The sequence below is a fragment of the Adiantum capillus-veneris genome, chromosome 7 (assembly GCF_014529385.1).
Source record: "Adiantum capillus-veneris isolate H3 chromosome 7, ASM1452938v2, whole genome shotgun sequence".
NCBI lineage: Eukaryota > Viridiplantae > Streptophyta > Polypodiopsida > Polypodiales > Pteridaceae > Adiantum > Adiantum capillus-veneris.
In genome coordinates, this window is record NC_140937.1 from 96,465,507 (window position 1) to 96,492,701 (window position 27,195).

Consider the following 27,195-nt stretch of genomic DNA (forward strand, 5'->3'; position numbering starts at 1 on the left):
CCAAATTGATAGAGTCTTGGTGAAAATGTCTGGGTACAAAATAAAAATGAACTGAAGTGAAAAACTCAAATCATCATCATCATCAGTGCCCGAGGATGCTCGACATCGGGTGTTGTCCGTGAAAGTATTGAATTGGTCACGTGGTTTTGGATTTATTGAAGTCTTACATTTTGGAGTAAAAGACTCAATGGGAAAAGTACTTGTCCTTGGTGGAGTTTGCCTACAACAACACAGTTCATTCATCGATGGGGAAGGCACCATTTGAAGTAATCGAGGGTCCTAAGAAGGTTCCTCCATTTCTAAGCACTAAAGATCAGATTTTTGAAGCGGATCAATATACGAGAGATCTGGACATTGCTTTTGCCAAGGTTCATGAGGCTCTTGAGAAGTCTTAAGCACGACATAAGTAGGCAGCCGATAAACATCGACGTGACTTGCTGCTGAAGGAATATGATTGGGTGCTTACGGTTTGAGAAGGCACGCTTGAGGAAACGAAAGGGAAAGGAGCAGCTTTTTCCAAAGCTAAGTATGCGATATTATGGTCCTTCAAGAGAACATAAATGATGTATCCTTCAAACTGAAGCTGCCCGATACTTGGAAGATTCACAATGCTTTTCATGTGAATCTCTTGAAACCTTTCAAGGGTGAGGTGCCAGTCGACAGAGAGCCTGAGGAGCAACCTGAAGTAGAAGAGAGCGAGGAGATTCTCGTTCTTGAATCGATACTGGCTCACAAGGAAAGGAAAGTGAAAGGTAAAGTGGTACTGCGGTTCTTAGTTAAATTCAAGAACTATCCGGCATTGGATGCGAAGTGGGTGGAGGAGGAGGACCTGACAGATACTCCTTAGATACTGGAACTTTACCTTGAGGCTTTTGGTCTAGCTTCGACTATTTCGAGAGATCCCACAGATCAGTAGGGTTGAATTTGGTGCAGACGGGACTGCACAAGAGGGGATTTACTCCGCTCCTTTGTCACAGGCTACGTAGATGGAATAAAGTCACTGATTTTTCTTTGGATTTTAGGGATACTGATGGGCTGACAGTATTCTGTTGTATGACTTTATGAAAGAAGTACTTCAAAATGGGAATTCTTGAAATGAATCTGATTTACACGTGCTCTCATGTGAGTAGTGTTTGAGTGCATTTTTGAAAGACGAAATGATTGCAGCATTTCGGTCTTGTGATTCCAGATGAGATGGACATGATAGAAATAAGAATTAGTCAATCGAGACATCCGTAAGATCTGGGATAGATCTAGATGTGATTGCTCAACACGTTGTGTTGGGGTGTGTGACACAAGCGCGCCACCACACGTGAGAACGCTCGCTAAAGTGGAAGTCTACAGTTTGACATCATGTCTTAGATCTTTTGAAGACTCTCTTCCAACTTTATAAAAGAAGCTTTTGCTGCATGTTTTGTATCCACCATTTGTATCCGACTTCTGCATCCACTCATTACCCACTATTCTAGCCCACGTTGTACACATTTGCATCATTATTAATCTACTCATGATTTGCTATCTCCATTAGCGTTAATCTCTCTCTAATCTCTTGTAATTAATTTTCTAATAATTGCACCATGAATGGCTCGTTAACGTTTCCGCCGTAGTTGCAATTCTCTACATGTGGTATTAGAGCAGACGGTTTTATACCTAGGCCCATAAATCCCTCTATTAGATCATCATTGAGTACCTTCATTGATTACATATAATCTATTGCATTAGTATCTTTCTTTAGGTATCTTGTGATTAGTGTTTAGATTTGCAACTTGCATTTAGTAATTTCTAATAAGCAAAGTCGGCATACACGCGTCCTAATTTGCATTATTAGTTTATAAATCATCAACGGTGGAGTTATTAAATTCAAGTGTGGCATTTGCTCCTTTAATTATGAGGAACCATCTCATCACCTTTTGCTAGCATCTGAGGCCTCGTGCTGGTATTCGTTAACTTAATCAGGAGGCTCGCCAACATCAACAATGCTCCAAAGGCGGTGTTCATGAAGATCTTTGTGACTTGATCTCACCCTTGCTGTGCTAAGTCTAGGGCCAATTCAAAAATCGACAGCCAGTTGGAAGTGCCATCACTGGTATACAGAATCTGCTGCAAGCATCACGATCAATCTGTTAATAGTTCTTTCAAGGTGATAATCAACAGCCTCAACACACGGCTTGGGGTCTAACGAGCGAAATATCAAGGCTTGCACGTCAACTACAGGTGCCCCACGGTGCTTCCTAGAGCGCCATCCTTCTCACGCTGTCCCTGCCATGCTTAATACTTGCTTCTGACTCCACTTCGTAGCAAATATGGTGTATCACACACATACGATTTGTTGGGATCCACACTACTCCATTGTTTGCTATCGAGACACACACACACACTCTGCCATGTCCCACTCTACTCCTCGTGGTCGTCACTTCTCACAACACCATCCTCACGCTTTACAGCATGCCATTGACCACATGGTCGCTGTCGTTGCATTGTGCCAAAAGATGAACAACATCATTGTCAACGAGTTTGCCTCGCAAACCTATTGCCTTGACCCTGCACATGGGCCCTCACCCTCATCCTTTTGCATTGCCTGCCTGCGTTGACGCTCAACCTCATAAGTGCCGACCTTGTCATAGCCCGCAGTCGTGCAGATCCCACATCATCGCATTTTGTTTTAGTGGTAAAATTGGTTGAATCAATTTTTAAAAAAACTCAAGACCTTGCTTCGCATTTGCCAGGCTCTTCAAGGCAAGCCCTTCCCTAAAGCTCTTTCCCACAGGCTGCCTTCACACCAAGGGCCATCCACAATCTCAACCCTGTCTCCTACGACTACAAGCAACAAGGAGTTTTTCGGTTACCTCGGGTACAAAGCTTGTCTACTACCCTAGTGGAGTTTTGTGTATATACCTATTGTTAGATTTTGCATAATCACACAAATTGTGGGCAAATTGTCTACATGTGCACAGTGAACACAAAACACTAGAATTTTCGTAAAATGCGATGACGTGGCAGGCTGCATGGATGGCCTGTGAATTGCACTGATAGTTGACGTGGCAGCGTACGGATTTTTCGTGAATTGCGCTGGCTGCTGGAAGCGCTAGCTTTTGGGCCAGGATGCTTTTAGAACTTGAAGCTTTTCATGTCTTGCTTTGGGAAGGCCATGGGGCCTATAAAGATGTAATTAGTGTCACTTCCTCTCTCAGATTTGTCCGAGAGCACTGAGGACCTTCGGACTTTGTACTTTGCTCAAGCATTAATATAAAAATAAATACCAAAAGGGGCGCCAAACGTTGGGGCCAATACCTCTGGGCACGAAACTACGCCGGGGCGTGTCGTCTCTCTATTAAATTGTGATAAGATTTTGTTAAGTGGTTTTGATTTTCTCGTGTGTCGTGTCAGATTCCCGACTTGGGGTGTCCAAGTCCGTTTCACAGTGGTGGATTGTCACAAATGATGTAAATTCTTAATAAATTTCTTTGACGAATAACCCTTGGCTATGAAAGCAGATTGGCGCGATCTACCTTTCCATTATTCCAGTTTCCGCATGTTATTGTGCATCAAAGATGTTTTAGCAACACATAAAGTCTCTTGCTCAAAAGTAGTAAGCAATCGGGAATACACAAGGACTTCTAACTCATGATAGGCGGCCTTAGCTTCTTGTACCTTGCTCCTTTGTTGTTGCATATACCATGTGCCATAATCTTGTATGACTATGTGTACATGCATAACAAAACGAAACCAAGCCACATCCAAATCTTTAGGCATCTGAGAGATAAGAGGAGGAATCACTACAACCATATTTTGGAAGGCTTCATGTGAAAGTTATGCATTATTGATATGCAATAACCGTTTTGGGGTAAAGGTGAATCATCTAGAGAAGCATCAAAATACATAAGGAGCCATAGAGGGAAATGATCAGATAGGGTAAAGGAATGATCAATTCTCATCTTGCATACAAACATATCATATTGTTGAGCATCGAGTAAATACTAGCGATCCAACGGTGCACGATACATTGAGTGTACGTCATGAGTGAAAGTATAACCCCTCTCTATAGACTGAGTGATGGTGGACAAATCCAAAAGACTCACATCACGGACCATATTATTCCAAGAAGAACATTAGAACTTAGCATATGGGAATGATCAGATGTGTTGTTAGTGCATTAAGGAGCATTATTAAATTCACCACACCAGAATGTATGCAATTGCCAAGGGTATTTAGCCAAAGGTGACTTCTTTGAGCCGAAGTAGTATAAGCAACCATCCACCTCCCATTAGGGTCATTGTGAGCTAAGATTGGATGTAATTCATGCCGTATAATCAGCAAGACACCCGAATAATGACCTGTGTTAGCATAAGCAATCCCAAACACCACAAAGTAATAATATTGTCCACAAATTCATGTTGATTATGTTGGTGTAAAACTACAATATCTGCTTTGCATGTATGTACATATGCCAAGTGAGCTTCCACTTGTCACGGTTGCACAATCCACAGACATTATATGTGAAACATCTGAGAGGAGTGTGCATTTGTAAACAGGAGAATCGCAGGAAGTAGACATCAAGAAGTGGTGCCCATTGGCACATCTGCATCCATGCCAACAATCAGCAAAGGAGAATCAAATTGCATTTTTGTGAAGGAGTGATTTGCATAGTTGAAGATGAGGTTGTGGTATTAAGCAAGGCATCCTTGCAAGAATGGACCACTCTATCCCATGCTTCAACCAGTGTTTTGTGATCATGAGAAGCGGATACAAAGTGTCCACCATTTTTTCCTTCAGAAGAAGGCACACAGTCTCTTGATGGAAGTCTAGGCTTAGCCGTCTTCTTAGGGATTTGTTAACCATCATTGGAATCAACTAGTTTGGCTATGTCTTTAGTGTCAATCTTCGCACTGGACTATGCATTTTGCAATAGCTTATTTTTCCTCCTCTTCTTGTATGGTACTAACATGCGGTCATCACTTTGTGACAACCAATAGTGGCATTGTAACAGGCTTGAACACTCCAAGCGAGAAATCAATAGCAACACACGAATAGAAACTTCAAAATCATTGAACTTTAATAGAGAGAGAGAGAGAGAGAGAGAGAGAGAGAGAGAGAGAGAGAGAGAGAGAGAGAGAGAGAGAGAGAGAGAGAGAGAGAGAGAGAGAGACGACACGGCCCGGCATAGTTCCGTGCTTGGAGGTATTGGCCCCAAAATCTGGCGCCCCTTTTATTGCAAAGTACAACTCCCGAGGGACCTCGGTCCTCTGCTCTCAAAGTCTACGTCCAGATGCTCTGTAGAGTGAGGCCCCAAGGGCTTTTTTAAACAGTACAAGGGATGACAAAAGTAGAGCCCCAAAAGCAATCAATTCAAAAGCTTCAAGTCCCAAAAGCATCTGGCCCAAAAATTGGCACCCAAAAGCTACCGGCGCAAATCGTGGAATTCCGTACAGTGTCATGTCAGAAGCCAGCGTGAATCGCAGAGGCGTCCGTACAACCTTGCCACGTCAACACATTCACGCGATTGCCTCTTCTCCTTTCTTTTTTTAATCTAATGTGTCCCCTGGGCCCCATCAAACGGGACCCCATAAGGTGGGGACATGCCACGTCATCATTTTGTGACAGGCACTTTGTTCAACAAAAGTTGAGTATAAAGGTGCTTGTCTTACAACTTGTGAAGCAATTTGGCTTAGGAGAATTCTTATAAATTTGGGTCTTCTAAATTCTAACGAAGACCACAACAACGCTTCATTGTGACAACCAAAGTTACATGGCCATTACCAAAAATCCTATTTTCCAAGCACGCACAAAGCGTATTGAGGTTGAATATCCTTATGTTAGAGAGCTTTTTGAGGATGCCATTGCAGACCTTGAGTATTTTCCTACTAAAGATCACAATTGTGCAGAAATATGAATGCCCGTCTCTCATGATGTATCTCACCTTGATGTATGGTGCACATTTGTAAGGCTTTCTTATGAGAAGAAGCCATTAGTGTGCATATCTTTGGTGGGATTCGGCCATGTGGTCGTTTTTGCGATCATTGATGACAATGAGCTAATTTTGGATACAATCACGGATCGGAATGTGCTGTGCCCAAATTTTGATAGGGAAGGTTCCCTTCAAATCTATACCATGTATATGCAGTGTATACTAGTGAATGGATGGTCAACATTTTGTGGCCAATCTTTTGGTGGCCAATGGCGGCGGCAGTGTATTGCCAAGGTCAATGGCGTGTTAGGTTGTTAGCCTCCCATGCTAAATACACTAACCTACCACCCTTGCTCAACACTATAAATAGAGGCCGTTGCCATGAGCCAAGCATCCTTTTTTTTTCCAAGAAAAGATCCTTCTATTCATTAATAAAACTGCCCATAGGGCTACAACCACCTCTACTAGAGAGATCTACATCAACCATAAGGGGAGACTCTCCCAATGAAAAAACAACATATGTACAATGAGGGCTAAATCAAGAGATGGGAGGAGGGAAAAAACACACAGGTGGACGGTAGTGCCATCTGAGCTCACCCCGGACCATGGTGAAGAAAGGCCCAGAGCGCTAGAGTCGAAGGAACTCCTCTATGCACTCCCGCATGCGGTCGGAGCTGCCCTGAAGTCTCTCGAATTGTCCCTTGAGAGTATGGATCAACTCCAGCTAAAAATCTTGAACAGTCTTCGCTGGTGGCACAAGGCGAGCCTCGAAGATGCGGAAGCAGCGGGCCCGCCAAATGAACCAGAGTGTCAGGCCAAAGACAAGCTCCCAACACACCTCTCTCTCATTGCACCACTTTTGTGGTGAAGCTCTGTAGCAGGCTAGAGAGTAGGTCGACCCCCTTGTATCACTATCATCTTGCTGGAGGAGGATAGCTCAAACTGTAGCGCAGGGCCCGTGAGAGTGGACCAACATTTTCCCCCCAAGTGTACTCTTGTGTTGTGGAAAGAGTTGGCATCAGCCGAAGGACCCAAAGCCAAACCTGCTGTGCCATAGGGTAGTCCCATAGACAGTGACGCTGACTCTCCAAAGGATGGTCACCAGAGTTACCGGGGAACGCCCCCTAGCCCCCGTTCCGGCGTTCTGGGGGGCAGTTCCCTTCCCGAACGTTCTGAAACGTCCCGGAACGTATGACGTTCCAGGTGGCCAGTGCAAACCGGAATGGCCGTTCCGGAACGTTCCGGAACGCCCCCAGAATGTTCCGGAATGCCCTTGGAATGGCCAACGGCTACAAACAAATTTGGCAAAAATTGGAAAAATTGAAGTAAATGTTTGGGCTTCTTTTTGAAGTGTGCAAGGCCTCAAGGACTCATAAAATGCACCCCCCTCCCCCTTTCTCTCCACAAGCTAATCCTCAAGGGTCAAGCTCTCTCCCTCTCACACTCTCAAGATCTCTCCCTCTCAAGACTCACTCTCTCAAGGCTCAAGGCTTCAAGCCTTCAAGCTCTCTTCCTCTCCCTCCCACTCTCTCAAATCTCTCCCTCTCCCTCTCACTCTCTCGAGTCTCTCCCTCTCACTCTCTCAAGCTCTCTCTCTCTCTCTCATCTTCATCTAGTCATAGCAAGGTTGAATGGTCTTCAAAACGTGTTTTTTGTGAGTATTAGAGTCAAAGCACTCTAATACTCCTTGTATTTAAACACAAGGAGCTAAAAAATGCACTATTTGGGTGTTTTTTAACCTCCCGTTCCGCGCCGTTCCCGTTCCGGACCCCTAGCTGTTCCCCCGTTCCACGGGGATCCCGTCGCTGTTCCCGTTCCGCGTTCCGGGTAACTATGATGGTCACAAGCTGCGCATGCTGCTGAAAGGCCACTATGTACTAGCCAGCTCCCCACTGTTGTAGCTCTATGTGAAACTAGCCACTGGAACAATGTGACTCGCCGTAGCTGTCTGGGTCCCACAACCTCGCCCAAAAGGTTGACAAGAACTCAACTGTGAGACTCTCCTCTTGCCAATGAGGTGCTGTAGCAAGACGAGCCTCTCTCCGTGCTGCCAGTATGTGACTTCCCAGTCGAACAGTGTACTGAAAGAAAGGGACCCCTGGATGGTCAGCTGAGGAGAAAGGCACTCTCCAGGATACCACTGCACTTGTGCCAGTGGACAGCTCTCCCAAGCCCAAAGCCTCCAAGCCTACTACCAACCAAGTGGCCTCTCTAAGTGTTGACCATGGGGTTCCAAACAAGGGGTTGTCTCAAACGCTCCTCTGTGCAGGTGGGTTGGTGCTACTCCAGGCCTCTCCGCAGTTGCTTCCAAGAGTGAAGTAGACTCACAACAAAATGATCCTCCACTCTCCTGCTCAGACCATCCAGCTCATCTTTGTAAAGATCCATCTAATGGAAGGTCTCCAAGGGCCTCCTGCTTGAGGCACTCGAGCTCGAAGCCGTTGAAGCAAAAATTCCTTCCAGGGCTCCTCCCCTGGAAGTAGTCCTTTGATAACAAACTTCCCAAGGAGGGCTCTACTGTGCTGTGCTGGGTCTACTATCCCCAACCCCCCCCTTGAGAACAAGGTAGAGTGATGACCTGCCATGCTACTTTGGCCCAGGCTATCTAAGTGTCGCGCCCTGACCAAAGAAAGGTCCTGATCAGCCTCTCTACCTAGATGATGCAAGAGCTCGAAAAGATCCAACAAGATGTAATGTACCACATAGTAGCCAACAACACTTAGTTGGCCACTACAACTCTGCTTGCCAAAGAGAGTCGTGCCGAACTCCAATGTAGCAACTTCCTCCTGATGGACAGGAGGAGGGGAGCAATCTGCTGCTCAGGAGACAAGTCCGGGCCAACCTGACAACCCAAGAAGCGAACTGTAGTCCCTGGGGGAATCCATCTAAAACCCTCACCTGGCAGCCAAGCAGGTGTAGGAGCAGTGCCAACCCAGAAAGCCACTGTCTTCCTCCAGTTGATCAGTGCGCTTGATGCACAACAAAACATCTCTAGAGCCTGCTCACACCTGTGCAGGTTGGCCTCCTGGCCCTCTAAGTACAAAGCTGAGTCGTCTGCAAACTCAACATCCAATAGCTCATCGCCCCGAATAGGGAGCGCTAAGCCACGTAAACCAACCTGATGTGAAACCAAGAATCTGCTTATCGCCTCAACATAGAACAAAAAGAGGAAGGGGGCTAGAGGGCAGCCATGTCTGACCGAGCGTGTGAGCATGAAGCGGTCTCCTCTACCTCCTGCCAAAAGAACTTGACTAGGTGCACGTCTGTAGAGAGCTGACACACCTCTGATCCAAGCATTTGAGGAGCCCATCCTACGTAGAGTACCCTCCAAGAAGTCCCAATCAACTCTGTCGTAGGCCTTCTCAAAATCGAGGAGAAGTATCACCAGATCCTCACCTCGGAGGTGCGCAAGGGCAGACGCCTCCCAAAAAGTCAAGATGTTGTCAAGGATACTGCGCTCCTTGACAAAACCTATTTGGGTCCCATGTATAATGCTCTCTAGAAGTGGCTGAATCCTCTAGCTGAGAGCCTTGTGTAGCAGGCTGCAATGTCACTTTCACAGGATACACAATTAGTACAGTTGGTTTGGTCTGGTTCACACTGGACGGACTCTCTGGGCTGGCAGTGACACGTGGCAGGGATACGAACGGTGGTCTAGTGGACATCGTGGCCAGGTCACCGCCACCACTCAGTTTGGAGATAGACTTAGGTAGCTGACATTTATGAGCCGTTGGAGGATCATCTTCTTCATATATGGTCCAGCATCGTGGTCTTGAGGAGCGAGTCTATACACACAACACGTTTGCACCATCCCTACACATCTGAGCCTCGACACCCCCATTGTACCCGTGAGTTCTGGGCTGGAGCTGAGAGTGCTGCCACGCAAGAGTCTGTATCGGTTCTTTGAGATAGTCGAGTCCTTATGTTTTGGTCTGTTGTTGTGTCTCTATGTTGATCAGCTGTTATCTATTGTTTTCTTTGTTTTCCTTCTGTTTTGAGTGTGATGTCACGCACATTGCATTGAGGAGCACCCACTGTAGAGAGCACGACACACTATCCGCGCTACAAGTGCTCTCACTTTTGGCGATCACGGTGGGACCTCAACTGAAGTCTCACTCTCTGTTGAGGTACAAATCGAGGAGCTAGCTGGTTTTTACCTAGCTTCGCCTACTTTGCCTTGCATTGTGCAACCTGCTGGTCTGGTTCTCTCTCGCCCTGGTCCAACGTCTAGGCCTTCCTCGTCCTTGGTCTAGTCCTTCCTCGTCCCTGGTCTAGTCCCTGCTCGTCCTTGGTCCAGCCCGGTGGTCTAGTCACTTGCCCTGGTCTAGTAGAGTCTAGACCTGTGTTCAGCCAATTAAAGGTCTTCTTGCCCAAAGCTTGGTTGGGTTTGTGGTCCCTGCATGACACATACAAGGCGGTCATTAGAGCGTCAAAGCGCACTATTGAGTCCTCTGAAGTGCTACAACAGAAGACGACCCTTGGTACCTAGTAGAAGTCCATCAACCTCATCACCCATACCTCCACATACGGCATCACCCATTCCTCCATCTGATTCCACATCTTCTAGGTCACCTTCCCCAGTAAAACTCTCTCCTATTTTGTTACAGCAGGCTATTGAGCAACGAGCTCTTGAGCAAGAGGCCATGGAGGCGTTGACCAGTGTTTTGGCCAAGGTAAACATCAAGTTTCCTACCTTCAAGGGACTCTCCTCAGAAGATGCAGACGACCATGCAAGGAGGTTTGTATCTCTCTATGGAGGTTGTGGACTTAATAGAGAAGATGCTTATTTGGTACTCTTTCCATCTACCCTGGATGGCTTAGCAAATAAATGGTACAGTCAGTTTGCAGAGAACCATTTTGCAACTTGGGCAGCTTTAAGACAACAATTCTGTGCAGCATTCAGGCTAGGTGATTACCAGGAAAAGGTTTTGGATGAGTTGGCCAATATGCTGCTCCAGCCAGAGGAGACTTTTGCCGAACTCATGACTAAAACCAAGTCTCTGGTTGCAAAGCTTCCTCAGCAACCTGGTGAATTTATGGTTAAGAAGTGGGTGGAGAAGGCTCTTCCCAAAACTTCTCAACAAAAACTCCGAGAGAGTCTCCGACTTGACACCACTCTGGAGGAGTTTGTTGCGGCTGCTACTAGGATAGAGGGAGCTAGGTAGCTGTTCACCAACTCTCCTCAGGAGACCCCCTCATTGTTTTCGGAAAGTCCTTCTGATCCTTTAACTCTTTACGCAGGGAACTGGAAGCCCTAAAGTTACAGCGAGCTCTTCAAGAGGAGAGGTCCTTCTCTCTCACACAGGAGAAGCCTCCACATCACGAGGCATTGGAACAGATCAAGCACGAGCTAGAAGAGCTCAAGTCTCAGCAGGACACTAAGGCTATGGTTTGGTGTAGCTAATGCCGCTCTCCAGGACACCCTCCACGTGAATGCCCCCTTCGGGTGTACTGCCACTTCTGTGAAAAGTCTGGACATGAGGACAAGGACTGCTACTACCTCAAGGGATTGCGACAAATACAACAGTCTTGGTCCTACTCAACCAGGGCCAGCACCTGCATCCAACATGGTTTCTCCCTGTGGCCATCCACACCATATGCCACCTTTATTGACAGCCCCTCCTATGCAAGGTATGCAAAGTACTTTTCCCTCTCAGAGCTTTTATCATACCCATGCTCCCTCATCACCTCAAAGCTTCTATGCCTCCAACTCCAACTCCATGCACCAGGAGCAAGGACCACCTCGCCCTTCGACTCGCCCTTTGAATCGGCCCATTTTGTGCTACAGATGCGGGGAATATGGGCATTACCAAAGCACATGCCCCCTGCCAGAAGGTCCTCTCCCTGCCGTCATTGCCTTGAAACGAAGGATCACTACAATAAAGATTGTTGCCCTAAACTTCGTGCATCCACGGCTGCGAACCCAAGTCAAAGCCAAAATGAGTTTACCTTTCCCAAGCTCAATTTGATAGCAGTGAGCCCCACTCCTCAACCGCCCCCTTCTACCCACGTGGTTACCCCTCAAAATAAGCTGCAGTTGGTAGAGGAGCCATCCGCTCTCGCTCTTAGCATTCCATCAAGTTCAACTCCCTCACACATTCTCACAACAGTGAATACCTTGCCTTCAACTATTGACAAGCCATCCCCCAGTGCCAAGAAAGAATCCAAATTTTTGCTCTCCGATATTGATGAAGCTTTCTTGGAAGTAGTTTCAGACCTACAGAAGATCAAGGTACCATAGAAACCATTGGTAGATCAAGAAAAGCTTACAGCAGAGACAGTCTTGAAGAACACTTTCCAACAAGTTTCCCTCTATGACATGCTACGGTTAGACGCGAGTTTTCGAAGTGACACCCTTGCTGTTATTGAGTCACTTTACCCCGGAGCAAGTCCTAGTGGCGGGCACCTCCCAGTGCGACCATCAGAGTCCTATATGATATCCAATCCCGCTTCTCCCCTCACTGATTATAGAAGCCCTCGCCTAATAGTGTCCGTTTTGGGTCGGCAATTCTCAGGGGTGATAGTGGATGGTGGATCTGGCATCATAATGATGCTTGAGTTCACTACAATGGCTTTAGGCCTGCAGCCTGATCAACCTGCCCCCTTCACAGTAACATTGGCCGACTAGAGGACAGTATACCTTGTGGGCATAGTGGAAAAGAGGTGCCTTTGCAGGTACAAGATTTCACTTTTAGTTTGGATTTTGTTGTGATTCGTCTTCCACAGGTGGAGGCGGATTTCCCTTGCTCATCGGAAGACCATGGCTGCGACACACTAAAGCACTTCATGATTGGGAAAACGATGCCATGTGGATACATACTCTTGGCTCCCCGATGCAACCAATTCGCCTGGAAGGAGGCATGGATCCCGTCGTGCAACATAGTTCTTTGTCCCTAGCAACCAGCCTTGAATGGGAACAACCTACTCCACATGACGGGTCAGATGAGGATCTGTTGGAGTGGTTGGATGCTACCAAATCTATGCCTTGTTATGGAGTCTCTATTCACTCTTTGCTTGAAGGTACACCCTCTTCCAATGTTTCCACAATATGTAAGCCTAATGAGCCACCTGAGCCAACTCAAAGGGTAAGGGTCACAGAAGCTACTCCCCGTGTGCCCTTGGGGGAAGCCTTTGGATCTGGTGAGACTATAAAGAATCATAGAGGGGCAAGAAATCCCCTATACAGGAGTTCACCAACCTTCAACATCAACGACATCGGTGTCTGCTTCTCCGACCAGAACAAAGCTCTACTCTGTGTCTAGAAAACTCCCTTCACAAAGCTGCCTCAACAACGGTGATTTCAAGCTTGGTGAATTCCGTGATCGTGATCATGTTATTTCTCTGCTTGAGCGCTATCGCCCCTATCTACCCCTATCCCCTTAAACCTGCCCTACCCTCCCCCTTCCCAACTCGTCCCCCTTCCCCTCCCCAACCCTCTCCAAACTCGCCCCTCCCCCTCCCCAACTCGCCCAACCCTCTCCAAACTCGCCCCTCCCCCTCTTCCAACTCGCCCAACCCCTCTCTCCCAGCTCGCCATACCCCCCAACTCGTCCCTACCCCTCCCGCCTCGCCCCCTCTCCCCCCCCTCCCAACTTACCTCTCGTCCCCCCTTCTCACCCTCACCAGCCCTCGCCCTTACCCTCCCCCTCACACCCCCTCGTCCCCTGCTCTCTCACTCTCGCCCCCTACCTACCCCCTACTTACCTCTCGTCCCCCCCTCTCACCCTCGCCTCCCCTCACCAGCCCTCGCCCCTACCCTCCCCCTCACACCCCCTCGTCCCCTGCTCTCTCACTCTCGCCCCCTACCTACCCCTCGCCCTCGTTCCCCCCCCCCTACCTAGGCCTCGCCCTCGCCCTCCCCCACCTGAGCCAACTCAAAGGGTAAGGGTCACAGAAGCTACTCCCCGTGTGCCCTTGGGGGAAGCCTTTGGATCTGGTGAGACTATAAAGAATCATAGAGGGGCAAGAAATCCCCTATACAGGAGTTCACCAACCTTCAACATCAACGACATCGGTGTCTGCTTCTCCGACCAGAACAAAGCTCTACTCTGTGTCTAGAAAACTCCCTTCACAAAGCTGCCTCAACAACGGTGATTTCAAGCTTGGTGAATTCCGTGATCGTGATCATGTTATTTCTCTGCTTGAGCGCTATCGCCCCTATCTACCCCTATCCCCTTAAACCTGCCCTACCCTCCCCCTTCCCAACTCGTCCCCCTTCCCCTCCCCAACCCTCTCCAAACTCGCCCCTCCCCCTCCCCAACTCGCCCAACCCTCTCCAAACTCGCCCCTCCCCCTCTTCCAACTCGCCCAACCCCTCTCTCCCAGCTCGCCATACCCCCCAACTCGTCCCTACCCCTCCCGCCTCGCCCCCTCTCCCACCCCCCCCCCCCCCCCCCCCCCCCCCCCCCCCCCCCCCCAAACTTACCTCTCGTCCCCCCTTCTCACCCTCACCAGCCCTCGCCCTTACCCTCCCCCTCACACCCCCTCGTCCCCTGCTCTCTCACTCTCGCCCCCTACCTACCCCCTACTTACCTCTCGTCCCCCCCTCTCACCCTCGCCTCCCCTCACCAGCCCTCGCCCCTACCCTCCCCCTCACACCCCCTCGTCCCCTGCTCTCTCACTCTCGCCCCCTACCTACCCCTCGCCCTCGTTCCCCCCCCCCCTACCTAGGCCTCGCCCTCCCCCTCCCCCTACCTAGGCCTCGCTCCCTACCTACCCCTCGCCCTCCCCCTACCTAGTTCTTGCCCCCTACCTACCCCCCTACCCAGGCCTCGCCCCCCTACCTACCCCTCGCCATAGTAACATGGGACACCCTTTTTCGGGCTTCCCGTCCCCACTTTTCCATCCCCACTTGCCGTCCCGCCCTCTTTTTTACACTAAAAAATCTATTTGAGCCCCATCCCCCATTCCCTGTTCCCCGTCTCGGAATGTGTCCCTTGTGACTATGCCCCTCGCCCTCGCCCTCCCCCTACCTAGGCCACGCCCCCTACCTACTACCTACCCACCCCTCGGCTTTCAAGCATTCACCTGGTTTCCTTGTGGCTTTCAAGCATTCACCTGGTTGCCATCCCATTGCTGTTAATGCTTTTCGTTCTGCCATCACGACGGAGCTTAACCTTATTTGTGGTGTTACTCCACCTTATGGTCATCCCTCTTTTCGAGAAGAGTGTTGTGCAGAAAGTGTTGCAAGGTTCATTTGCAAGCATTGACCAGGTCATTTTCCTCTCACTATGGTTATGGAAGATAAAGATGTGCTGGGTCCAAACCGAGCATATTTCTTTGCTGTGGAGCCTCATTCTGTTTAGCCAATTGGGATTCTTGGACTATGCAATCATACCGGGTTTCTGCCTATTCAAAGTCTTAAGGCGTTTGCAAGCAGTGTAGTGTTTTTAACTCCACTTTTGAGGCATGTAAGGTCGTGGTTGGGCCTAGCACCTGCCTCAAGACAGATGTACAGATGCGGTACCTAGTGGTTTTCTTTCACAGTTTTTCAGTATTCCTCTCACCGAGACGGTGAGCGGTCTTGTGGCGGGCAACCTGTAGAGTGTCACTTTCACAGGACACAAAATTAGTATAGTTTGTCTGGTCTGGTTTACACTTGACGGACTCTCTGGGCTGTCAGTGACACGTGGCAGGGATACGGACGGTGGTCTACTGGACATCGTGGCCAGGTTACCACCACCACTCAGTTTGGAGATAGACTTAGGTGGCTGACATTTATGAGCCGTTGGAGGATCATCTTCTTCATATATGGTCCAGCATCGTGGTCTTGAGAAGCGAGTCTATACACACAGCACGTCTGCACCATCCCTGCACATCCGAGCCTCGACACCCCCATTGTACCCATGAGTTCTGGGCTGGAGCTGAGAGTGCTGCCACGCCAGAATCTCTCCTGTGTGCAAGATGTATTGAAAAGCACTGCAAAGGTCTGTGCCCAGCAAGTTCTAGTACTTCAAGAAAAAACTAGGAGTCAAACCATCCTCCTCGGGACTACTACCACGAGGAAGTGCTCTGAGGGTCGCATGGAGATCCTCGAGCTGGAGAGGCTGTAATAGACTTGGACACTCCAAGTCAAGAATCAATCACGACAGCACCAAAATAACCACTTCAAACAATTCACAGATCACAATAGATTTGCACTGGCCTGGCGGAGTTCCGTGCCTAGAGATATTGGCCCCAAAGACTAGCGCCCCCTTCGGTATTTCTTTATGTATTAATCAATGTTCAAAGTACAAGAGAGAGCGGTTAGGGTTTCACTCTCAGACTGTGCGTCCAGATGCCCTGAGAAGTGAGCCCTAAACCACTAATAAAAAGGTTACAAGGGATGCCCAAAAGTAGAGCCCCAAAAGCTTAAAAATCAAAAGCCTAAAAGCTTTCAGTTCCAAAAAGCAATTTCTCTCTCTCTCTCTCTCTCTCTCTCTCTCTCTCTCAATGAGAGTCGGTAAAAATAAAGCAAATTCAATCTCTCTCTCTCAATTCTCCCTTGTGTAGCCAAAAGCATGCTTTTCCAGCTTTCGCAAATTCCGGGATGTCCGTACACTGCTGCCACGTGGCACTAGCGCCAGATTTTTAGGGTTTCCAGCCACTTAAGGTTTCAGCCATCAGTTAGGGTTAGGGTTTGGGTTTTTGGCAAAAATTAGGGTTTTTGGCAGAAATTAGGGTTTTTACTGTCGATAGCCACGTCATCACTTTGTGACATACCCCCCTCTTGAAAGCACTGTAATCGACCGCGATTACGCTTGCAAAACCGACAAAAGCCATAAACTGTCTTAGCAGACACTGATTGTTAGTACCTACGTACTAGGAACACACATCTAGCACATGTACCAAATCGACAGTCACATCACAGGACATCACCAGACATAACTGGACATCGCATGACATTCAACATTCATTCGGATCTTAGACCATGATTTCTCGGCAATGTAGCTAGCAATCACATCTAGGTCCAATCGGGACCTTATCGATGTCCGATTGACTAACCTCTATTGCAACCATGTTTGTTCGAGATCAATCAGACCAAAATACTGCAGTCATTTCGTCTATCAGTTCCTGCACTCAAAAGAAGTCAAGAACAAATCAGTATCATTATCAGGAATTCCATTTCATAAAGTCATCAAGCAGAATACTGTCAGCTGTCAGTATCCCTGAAGCTCAAAGAGACATCAGTGACTTTAGTATCAAAATCGAGGCATCTGTTGACAAAGGAGCGGAGTGACTCCCCTCTTGTGGATCCCACTGCACCAGATCTTCGGCCAAGCTGAATTCTGGGTTCGGTTTGGAATAGACTATGCTAAACCAAAGCATCGAGGTAAAGTTTCACAATCCGAGGAGTATCTGCTAGGTCCTCCTCCTCCATCCACTTCGCATCAAATGCAGGAAAGTTCTTGAACTTAACCAAGAACCGCCTTCGGACTTTACCTTTCTTCATATCGTTATGTGCCAAAATCTGTTCAAGAACAAGGATCTCCTCGTTTTCTTCCACTTCGGGTTGCTCATCAGGCTCCCCATCATAGGGCACATCACCCTTAAAAGGTTTCAAGAGACTCACATGGAATGCATTGTGAATCCTCCAAGTATCTGGCAGTTTCAATGGGAAGTAGACATCATTTATTTTTTCAGTGATCTGGAAAGGTCCGTAGTATCGCATACTAAGCTTTGGAAAAAAAAGCCTGTCCTTTCCCTTTTTCTTTCTTAGGCGTGCCTTCTCAAAACGTAAGAGCACCTAATCATCCTCCTTCAATTTCAAATCGCGACGATGGCGATCCGCTGCCTTTTCCTGTCATTCTTGAAACTTCTGCAAAGTCTTGCGAACCTTGGCAAAAGCCGTATTCAAATCTCGCGAATATTCATCCGCTTGAAATATCTAATCTTTCGTGGTGAGAAAGGATGGAACCTTCGCAGCACTTTCAACAATCCCAAATGGCGTCTTCCCCGTCGAAGAGTGTATCGTGTTATTGTAGGCAAATTCCACCAAAGGTAAGTTCTTTTCCCATTGAGTCTTCTGATCCGAGATACCAGAATTCAATAAATCTAAAACCACTGAATTGACAATCTCAGATTGCCCGTCGGTCTGCAAGTGGAACGATGACGAGAACTGCAACCGCGTGCCAATGTTCTCCCAAATTGCCTTCCAAAACAAACTCATAAATCTGGGGTCTCTGTCGGAGACAATCGTCTGAAACGTGCCATGTAATCGGAAAATCATTGTGATCATTCCGTGTTCTCGGGAGATCAAAAAAATGAAATCCATTTTAATACTTTCCGAGGGGCGGGTGGGTATGGGTAAAGGCTGTAACAATCCCTGTGCCTTATGCCTGTCAAACTTGACCTTCAGGCATATTGATCGACCATATCCTCGAAGATCCTATGATGTATTGCGGAAATAGCCAGAACCAACGGCTTTCGAGACAAAGCATCTGCCACCACATTCTTCTGTCCCTGCACATGGACAATCTGGAAGTGAAACTGTGACAAGATGTTCGCCCACCGCATCTGCTTTTCCGAAAGCTGCTTCTGTGACAAGAAGTAGCGCAAACTCTGATGGTCTGTAAAGATAGTAAAATCCGTTCCGAGTAGGTAATGCGGCCACTGAGTAAGAGCATGGATAACCGCCAAAAGCTCTTTCTCATAAATCTGTGCTGTCATCTCCGGCCTAGAGTCTCGTAAGCAATGACATAGCCTTCTTGCATCAAGACCGCACCCAGACTACGACCACAAGCATCACAAAATACTTCAAATGACTTTTGCAAGCCCGGCAAAGTCAAATCAGGTCCTATAGTCAATTTCTTGTTCAATGTCTGAAAGGGAGTCACCTCTGTGGATCCCCACGAGAAAGGGACTCCTTTGTGTGTCAAGATATGCAAAGGGGAAGCAACCTCTGCAAACTTTCTTATGAACCGCCTGTAGTACGAACATAGTCCCAAGAAGCTTCCAACTTCATGGACATTCTTCAAATCGGACCAATCACGTATAGTCTCTATCTTGGCCGAATCCACTTGCACTCCTGTTGCTGAGACAAAGTGTCCCAAAAAGTGTATCTCTGAAGCAGATGATCTCTGTGTACTGCCTCATTCTTGGAGAAAACAATGATATCATGAAAGAAAGTGCCAACAAATAGCTTGTACTCTCGAAAAATCCTGTCTATCATCCGATTAAATGTCGTAGGAGCATTGGTTAAACCAAAAGGCATCGCCAAAAACTCAAATAATCCAAAAGGTAGTTCGGAAGGCTGTCTTGTAGACGTCTCCCGTTGCGATTCGGATCTGATGATATCCACTCTTCAGATCAATCCTGCTAAAGCACGAGGATCCCTGTAACCTGTTCTTGATGGTGATTTGTTGAGAGCTGTATGATCGATGCACATTCTCCAAAATCCATCTTTCTTCAAATCAACAACAGTGGAGAGCAATATGGTGAAGTACTAGGCTGGACAAGACCCTTGTCCAAGAGGTCTTTCACTTGGTTCATAATCTTTTCAGTCTGTACTCGGCTCACACGGTAAGGTGGCCGGTTCGGTGACGTCCTTCCAGGTATCAGTTCAGTGGTCTGATCTTCAGGCCCTCTAAAAAGCAATCGGCATGAGTGTGGAGAAAAATCTTGGTGTTCTTTTGTTCAGGTCAAAACATATTCAACCTTTATCCATCGTTCAATTCTCTCCCAAAAGAATGAGTAAAGAAACTGAAGTTCATAAAGTACAATCTCTGAGCCCTTCATTTGTCAAAGTCGCTTTCTCGCCCGGTAGTCAACCACGGCGTAGTTCTGGTGGTACCAAGGGATTCCGAGTAGAATGTCACTCGCGTGCCCTGAACACTCGTGTCATTGCAAACGAAGTTTGCCAATGCCCGGTGTAATGGCAACATCCCATCCGCGGGTGCCAGTCGAACTACCTCCGCCTGTGGCGTCAGTCTGTCCGGCGTAATTCCAAATCGAGCCGCCAATTCCAAGTGAAAAGAAGTTGGCGTGGGCTCCTTCAAAAGAGCTTCTTGATCCTTCACTTTGCCCCAAAAAGCGGCAAAGTTTGTACTTTCATTCATTTGATTCGGTGCAAGTCCCACGCCATGTGGTACCAGTTTTGCTTTTCTATCTGCCACGTTCCGCAGCTGCTCTCGAACTCTCAGACCTGTCGTCGTCCTTATCATTCTGTTCTTTCGGTGCCTTTTTAGGGCACTTCGCGGAGATATGTCCATGTTCCCCGCATCCAAAGCACTTTCCCTCTCTGATGAGGCGAGCTCTCTCCTCAGGAGTAAGCTTGGGTCGTGCATCCTTTTTGTCTGGATTGCTCTTTCTCTTTCTACTTTCATTCCCAGAAGTCTGTTCGGCTCGTTGTGTCATGGCCTCATCTGTGGGGTAGGTGAGACTACCAGAGTGAATGGCAAAACCCCGCTTCGCATGACTCATCAACTCCCGAATAGAAGCTGACTTTTGTTCCAAGCAGTGATCTCGGATCTCTGTAGGTAGACCCAAGGTAAACCGCTCAATCTGTTCTCTGAACGAGATCTTCTTGAATGAAGAGGCGGGTAGAAAAGAGCTCCAGAATCTCTCACAATAAGCATTGATTGTATCTTTCTTGGTCATCCGAAGATGGTTCCAAGCAGCTCGTATATCTCGTTCATATTCTTGCGTCAACCAAGAAGAAATAAAAAGCTTCTTAAATTTCAGCCATTTAATTGACGCAGTCTTGTTTAAAAGAAGCGTGGACCACCAAGTACGAGCATTCCCCTTAAAGGAAGAGGCAGCTCTCCGAATCTTGGAGTGCTCTGAATAGCGTCCTCCCGCGAAAGCGATGTCAAGCTGTTGTATAAGAGACAAAGCCTTTGAAGCATGTGAGTATCCTGAAAAAGTATCAAACTTGATCGAGTGGCCACCTTCCTTAAACTCTCGGACTTTCTTGCTTTTATCTTCGAGAAAGTCATATTGGTTGGCTTTATAAAAATTCTTCTTGTTCGCATAAAAGTTTCCGTCATCGGAATCTGAGCTGTCTGTAGACGAGTCCTCAGTAGAACTGTTAGTCTCTGGGCGAGATTTAGACTTCTTTGCCTTTCTCTTGCCCTTTCCGAAGCTTTGTTTCTTGCTTTGCTTTTTACCTTTCTTGTCTTCTTCGCTCGAATCTGAAGAGCTAGAAGAACTGTCAGAAGAAGAAGAAGAAGAAGAAGAAGAAGAAGAAGAATTGGGTACTCCTTCAAATCGAACACGCTTCTTCTGTTTCTTTGCTTTGTCAAATGTCGACTGACAACCCAAATAACCCGGGAAGTCAATGCTTTTCTTCTGCTTTTTGCCGTGCTTTTTGGCTTTCTTTTGCGTGTCAAAAAGCTGAGCAATCCGTGCATCAACCACCTCTTCTAATTCCTTCTCTGAGTATTGCTTGTGTTCAGAAGGTTTCTTGAGAGCGGGTTTCGGGGGTGGTGTAGTGGTAATCGGGCACTGCTCATGCACTTCCTGAAAAGAAGTCTCGCTCATATATTTTGCAAATTTTGGGTCCTTCGCAAAATTGAGCATCATCTTTGTTGCATCGCCGATCAATTGGCGACGCTCCATCTCTTGTCTCTCCGCCTAAGTAGGCCGAGGCGGGCCATACTCTCTGCCTGAATCTTCGTTGTGATCCCAGCCCGCACCTCCAGATGCAGAGGGAGTCGACTGATCCTTGCGTGAAGCCATAGGTGCCGCGGAAAAAAAAAATTTTGGGGATCGGATTTCCCGTAGAAGAGAATTCGGCCGTGCTCTGATACCACTGTGACAGACTTGGACACTCTAAGTCAAGAATCAATCACGACAGCACCAAAATAACCACTTCAAACAATTCACAGATCACAATAGATTTGCACTGGCCGTTCCCTTCCTAGAGATATTGGCCCCAAAGACTGACGCCCCTTTCGGTATTTCTTTATGTATTAATCAATGTTCAAAGTACAAGAGAGAGCGGTTAGGGTTTCACTCTCAGACTCTGCGTCCAGATGCCCTGAGAAGTGAGCCCTAAACCACTAATAAAAAGGTTACAAGGGATGCCCAAAAGCAGAGCTCCAAAAGCTTAAAAATCAAAAGCCTAAAAGCTTTCAGTTCCAAAAAGCAGTCTCTCTCTCTCTCTCTCTCTCTCTCTCTCTCTCTCTCTCTCTCTCTCAATGAGAGTTAGTAAAAATAAAGCAAATTCAATCTCTTTCTCTCTCAATTCTCCCTTGCGTAGCCAAAAGCATGCTTTTCCAGCTTCCGCAAATTCCGGGACGTCCGTACACTGCTGCCACGTGGCATTGGCACCAGATTTTTAGGGTTTCCAGCTACTTAGGGTTTCAGCCAGCAGTTAGGGTTAGGGTTTCCAGAAATTAGGGTTTGCAAGATTTTTAGGGTTTTTGGCAAAAATTAGGGTTTCTGTTGTCGGTAGCCACGTCATCACTTTGTGACAGAGGCAGCTCCAGTCTCAGACGCATCTCCTCAATCACAAGACAAGGCATCTGTGCCCAAACTTGCTCTCTGCATGCATCGTGACGCTCCGCTGACAGCAGGTCACGGTAAAAGTCAGTAGCAACTGCATGCATGTCCTCTGGCTTTGAAGCAACTAACCCGTCAGGTCTCCTCAATTGGTTGGTTGACACTGGTGTGCGCATGACGGGGTCCCACTACCTCAAAGAACGACCCAGTCACTTTGTCACCCACCTGGGTCCACTGAGATGCCCGTCGATGGAAAGCAAACTCGTGACGCCTCTCCTCTATGTTGGCTCCTCCAACCCAGGACTGTTTGGGTGTTGCTCCTGCATCCTCTGCAAGGAAGCAACGCCCCGACAGAGACACTGCTCCTCCTCTCTCCCTGCAGCCAGGCGAGCCATAGACTCTTGGAGAAAGAAATGACTAAGCTGAGCAAGTCCAGAGGCCACTCTATCAACAGGAGAGTCCTGCGTGTCCAAGCCCTCTGTCCAAAGAGCCACCACTTGCTCTCTGAGCTCTGAGTCCAACAAGATCCTCTCAGGGATGCGTAGCATCGTGTGAGCCAAGGCATCCTATGCTATGGATATTCCGCCCTTGCTACTGTTATTCCTTGTTGGCTTAAGTTGTGTTGAGTTGCCATCTAAGCTCTACCTTGAGAGCGCATAGGTGCACAATGCCATCACATTATATCATCTTGATAATCAAATTTCTTGATGCTCTCCATTGTCTACTATGCATTGTTTCTTTTTACTACGAGATCTTACCTTTGTTGTTATTTCATCTTATAGCTAAAATGGGACGCCATCGAACAAGGGGACCCATGTGAGAGCTACACACAAAGGCATCAAGACACATGATAATTTTTTTACTCCCATACAGCTAGAGTAGCCTTCTTAACACACATCGCCTACTACCTATGGCTTGCTATAATGTCAAAAATTTTCACTTTCGTACAGCTAGAGTAGCCTTTTTAACATTCACCGCCTATTACCGGCTTGCTAGTATGTCAAAATTCTTGTGCCTATGTGAGGAATGCAATGGAGTTTGGCTGTTCCTGACTGAGAGCTGTCCTGGTTTCGTGCCACCTAACTGCATGTTCTGTCACTACTTTGACTGTATATTTAGGCAATCGTGTGCTAGAGAGAATGGGCGTCTTGCATGCTCGAGTATGATAAGGGAATGCCCCATCCCCTACTGATATCAAAAGACCAAGCTGCTACTCTTATTGGTTATCTAATTCGTTATTGCCCTTCATGGGAGCTGGCACTGACATTTCTACTGGTCCCTCTGTGTGTGTGCTGTGCCTTGTGAGAATGGTTGCATCTGCTCAGTAGTAACACCAGTGTCCAACAAAAAAAATCATGCTATGCGGTAGAAGAAGCGAGGTAAGCATGATGATACCTCGTAGAATGCTCTGAAGCATGAGCAGGTGCAGAGGTCCATGTGCAGACCCACACTCGCGGACATGGATAACAAACGTGGGCAGCTAGGTTCGGCCAGATATGAGGATATGAGGCTGGAAGGCGGCAGCCAGTCAAAGGCTAGTGAGTGCTTTTAGGGGGAACTGCAGCTATACAGGGTAGTTTGGCTAACGTTGGTGGAGGTGTGCGAACAAGAGATCACTGCCGAGTAGTCTGGCTGACTTGGTGGAGATGTGCAAACAAAGGATCACTGCCGAGTTCTTTCTCTTGCACGATTGCCACAGCGCTTGCTATTTCTTCAGGCTGTGCCTTGCTGTTTTACACATTTGAAGCAACTACTAGTGATAGTGCAATACTTTATGCTGTGTGGAAGAACCTGGTAAAGCTGAGGCAAAATCAATCTTGAGCGGTCCATGTAAAAAAAATGTACTACAACCCACCCACCCATCCCCCCCTTCTCAACACCCACCCACTCAAAGAAAAAAAGGGGCGCTTCCAGAAAAACCAATCTTAATCTCATGTGCGAAGTGCAAGGTAGAGAAGGATTTATTTAGATTTTCACAAACAAGATTATAGAAGTAAAGAAGAGTAATGTTTTTAGAAACTTTTTTTTTTTTTTTTTGGCGTGTCAATGGCAGAGGGCTACCATTCCAGAGATTCTTAAGGATTCCTGGTTTACGATAAATTTTGCAACACCCAACATTAAAGAGGATATAGATGTTGGTTTGAATGAGGCAACGGAAGTTTTCAATGTCTCTAAGGTATCTCAATTTTGTCTTTTCACTGCTATGGCTCTTAGCAGCCTCACAGCCTTACTGAGCATGTCTTAAAAAATTATGGCATAGCAGGAACTGATTGCAGTGGGAATGGATGACAAAAGACCGCAAGGACCAGCTCAGTGGAATGCTTTTGACCTTATATCTTTATCTAACAAATTGAGTCTTTCCAAAGTCTTGGGGAAAATCCAGGTCCGATTCGTCCTTTAAATTTTAACAAGAATTTAGCTGTTAATTTCATGTGACATTTTGATGCTAGTGCATGCTGTAGTATGTAATACTGGTTTCTGACTGTAAGGTTTCTTTTGTCAGGGTCTTAGGAAACAGGCTCACTTTACATCAAGATATCCAGCTTCAGAGATCATAACAAAGATGGAAGAAACTGCTAAGCCTCTTGGGTTTCGTGTTCTAAGGGACAACTATAAGGTACTCTCGATAATTTCTATTACATACTAGGTCTCTTCCGATAAATGCTTTAGCTATGAGACTCCTGTATAGTAACTAATGTGCATCTGGCACACTGAGAATGCACCGTCCAGTTTTACTAGCCAGAGTGCGGTGCATCTTCTTCCTCCTCTCTAACTATGTATCTATACTCACAGTACCAGGTAATCCCGTTATGAAAGAAATGCATTATCTGTTCTGAAGTGTAAGCTCAGTGGACAAGGTTGTGTTATAGGACAGGAATCAGGATCCCTATGACCTAGATCATAGATAGCAGGTAGTTCGAGGATTGTAAATATTTTTCTTGTCAACAAAACATGGCATGTGCTTGTAGCAGGGCTACAGTGTCACTGGCATGGGCTACAATGTCATTGGCATGGGACAAGCAATTAGTTGCAGTTGGGCTTGAGTTCACACTGGGCGGACTCTCGCGCTGGGCAGTGACACGTGGCAAGTGTTACGGATGGAGGTCCAGTGGACATCGTGGCCAGATCACCACCACCTCCGTTAGGAGATAGGGGTTAGCTGGATTGGGATATCGGCCAGCTGTTGGTGGCTCTTTAGGAGATACATATGAGTGGTTGGTTCTAGTCGGTGGGACGCATCATCATCCACTTTTGTATGGTTTAGCGTCTAGTCTTGAGTCCTGAGTCTTTAGTTCTGCACCCCACTGGCACTCTCCCTGCCCCCCGGAGCCTCCACACCCCCATTGTACCTTGAGTCCTGAGATTAGAGCTGTGTGTGCTGCCAGCCAGAGTTGTATGGTTCTTTGAGGTTGTCGAGTTCCATTGAGTTGAGTCTGCAGTTGTGTTTTGAGTCGTATTGTGTCTTGAGTCATATTTCACTTCTGTGTTTGAGTCATGTTCTTGTGTGACGTTTCTTTTGTTGGAGTGAGGTTTCATGCATACTGCACTAAGGAGCACCCACTCTAGAGAGCACGACACCTTTTCCTCGCTACAGGTGCTCTCATTTTTGGACTCCGTCGAAGTCGAAGTCGAGTCGAGGAGCTACCTGGTTTCAGCTCCATGTGTCACTCAGTTTGTTTGCACAGATCTGGGCCTGCCTCAGCTTGGTCCCGTCTACTTTTCCCTCGACCTGGTTAGTTTTCAACGTGCTTGTCTAGTCTCTCGTCATGGTCTAGTAGTCTCTAGGCTGGGTCTAGTCCTCTCTTGTCCAGGTCTAGCCAGGAGGTCTAGTCACTCGCCGTGGTCTAGTGGAGTCTGGACCAGTGTGGAGTAAGTTAAAGGTCTTCGTGCCCAAAGCTTGAGTGGGCTTTTGGTTACTGCATGACACATACAAGGCAGTCAAAAGAGCGACAAAGCCCACTACTAAGTCCTTTGAAGTACTACCACAGGAAGAGTCAACCCTTCGTTCCAAGCAGTTGTCCACCAGCCCCACTACCCCTACCTTCCCTCTCAACCAGTTCTACACCTCTCCCGTCACCCCCATCAATAAACTTGTCATCCCCTGTGTTACAGCAAGCTCTAGTGCAACAAGCTCCTGCACAGACAGCCATGGAGGAGCTCACAAGCGTTCTAGCTAAGGTGAATATTAAGTTTCCAACTTTCAAGGGTCTCTCCACAGAGGATGCTGACGACCATGCCCAGAGGTTTGTTTCTCTCTGCAGAGGTCGTGGTCTCAACCGAGAAGATGCCTACTTAGTGCTCTTCCCATCTACCTTGGATGGCTTAGCAGACAAGTGGTACAGTCAGTTTGCAGAGAACCACTTTGCGACTTGGGCCACTTTACGACAACAGTTTTGTGAAGCTTTCAGACCAGGGGACTTCCAGGAGAAGGTTCTGGATGAGTTGGCCAACCTGATGCTCCAGCCAAATGAGACTTTTGCAGAGCTTATGACCAGAACAAAGTCTCTAATGGCCAAGCTTCCTCAGCAACCGGGTGAATTTATGGTTAAGAAGTGGGTGGAGAAGGCTCTTCCCAGCAAAAACTCAGAGAGAGTCTCCGACTTGACGCCACTCTGGAGGAGTTTGTCGCGGTTGCTACTATGATAGAAGGAGCTCAAGTAGAGACCCCCTCAGTGTTGTTGGAAAGTCCTTTTGATCCTTTAACTTCTTTACGCAGGGAACTGGAAGCCGTAAAGATACAGTGAGCTCTTCAAGAGGAGAGGTCCTTCTCTCTTAGACAACAGAAGCCTCCACATCACGAGGCTTTGGATCAGGTCAAGCGCGAGCAAGTCTCAGTAGGAGACTAAGGCTATGGTTTGGTGTAGCTC

General features: G+C 47.4%; 1 protein-coding gene across 4 annotated transcripts in view; it reads left to right on the forward strand.

Annotated features, from left to right (window-relative positions):
• The window catches only part of LOC147454266 (CBL-interacting protein kinase 32-like), a 79,832-nt gene that overhangs the window by 11,891 nt on the left and 40,746 nt on the right, over nt 1–27,195 (forward strand). For all 4 annotated transcript variants that reach the window (XM_086516300.1, XM_086516301.1, XM_086516299.1 and 1 more), the window contains exons 9-11: nt 24,381–24,503; nt 24,591–24,710; nt 24,831–24,944. In XM_086516300.1, the coding sequence (XP_086372426.1) occupies nt 24,381–24,503; nt 24,591–24,710; nt 24,831–24,944 (357 nt within the window). The remainder of the gene's footprint in view (nt 1–24,380; nt 24,504–24,590; nt 24,711–24,830; nt 24,945–27,195) is intronic.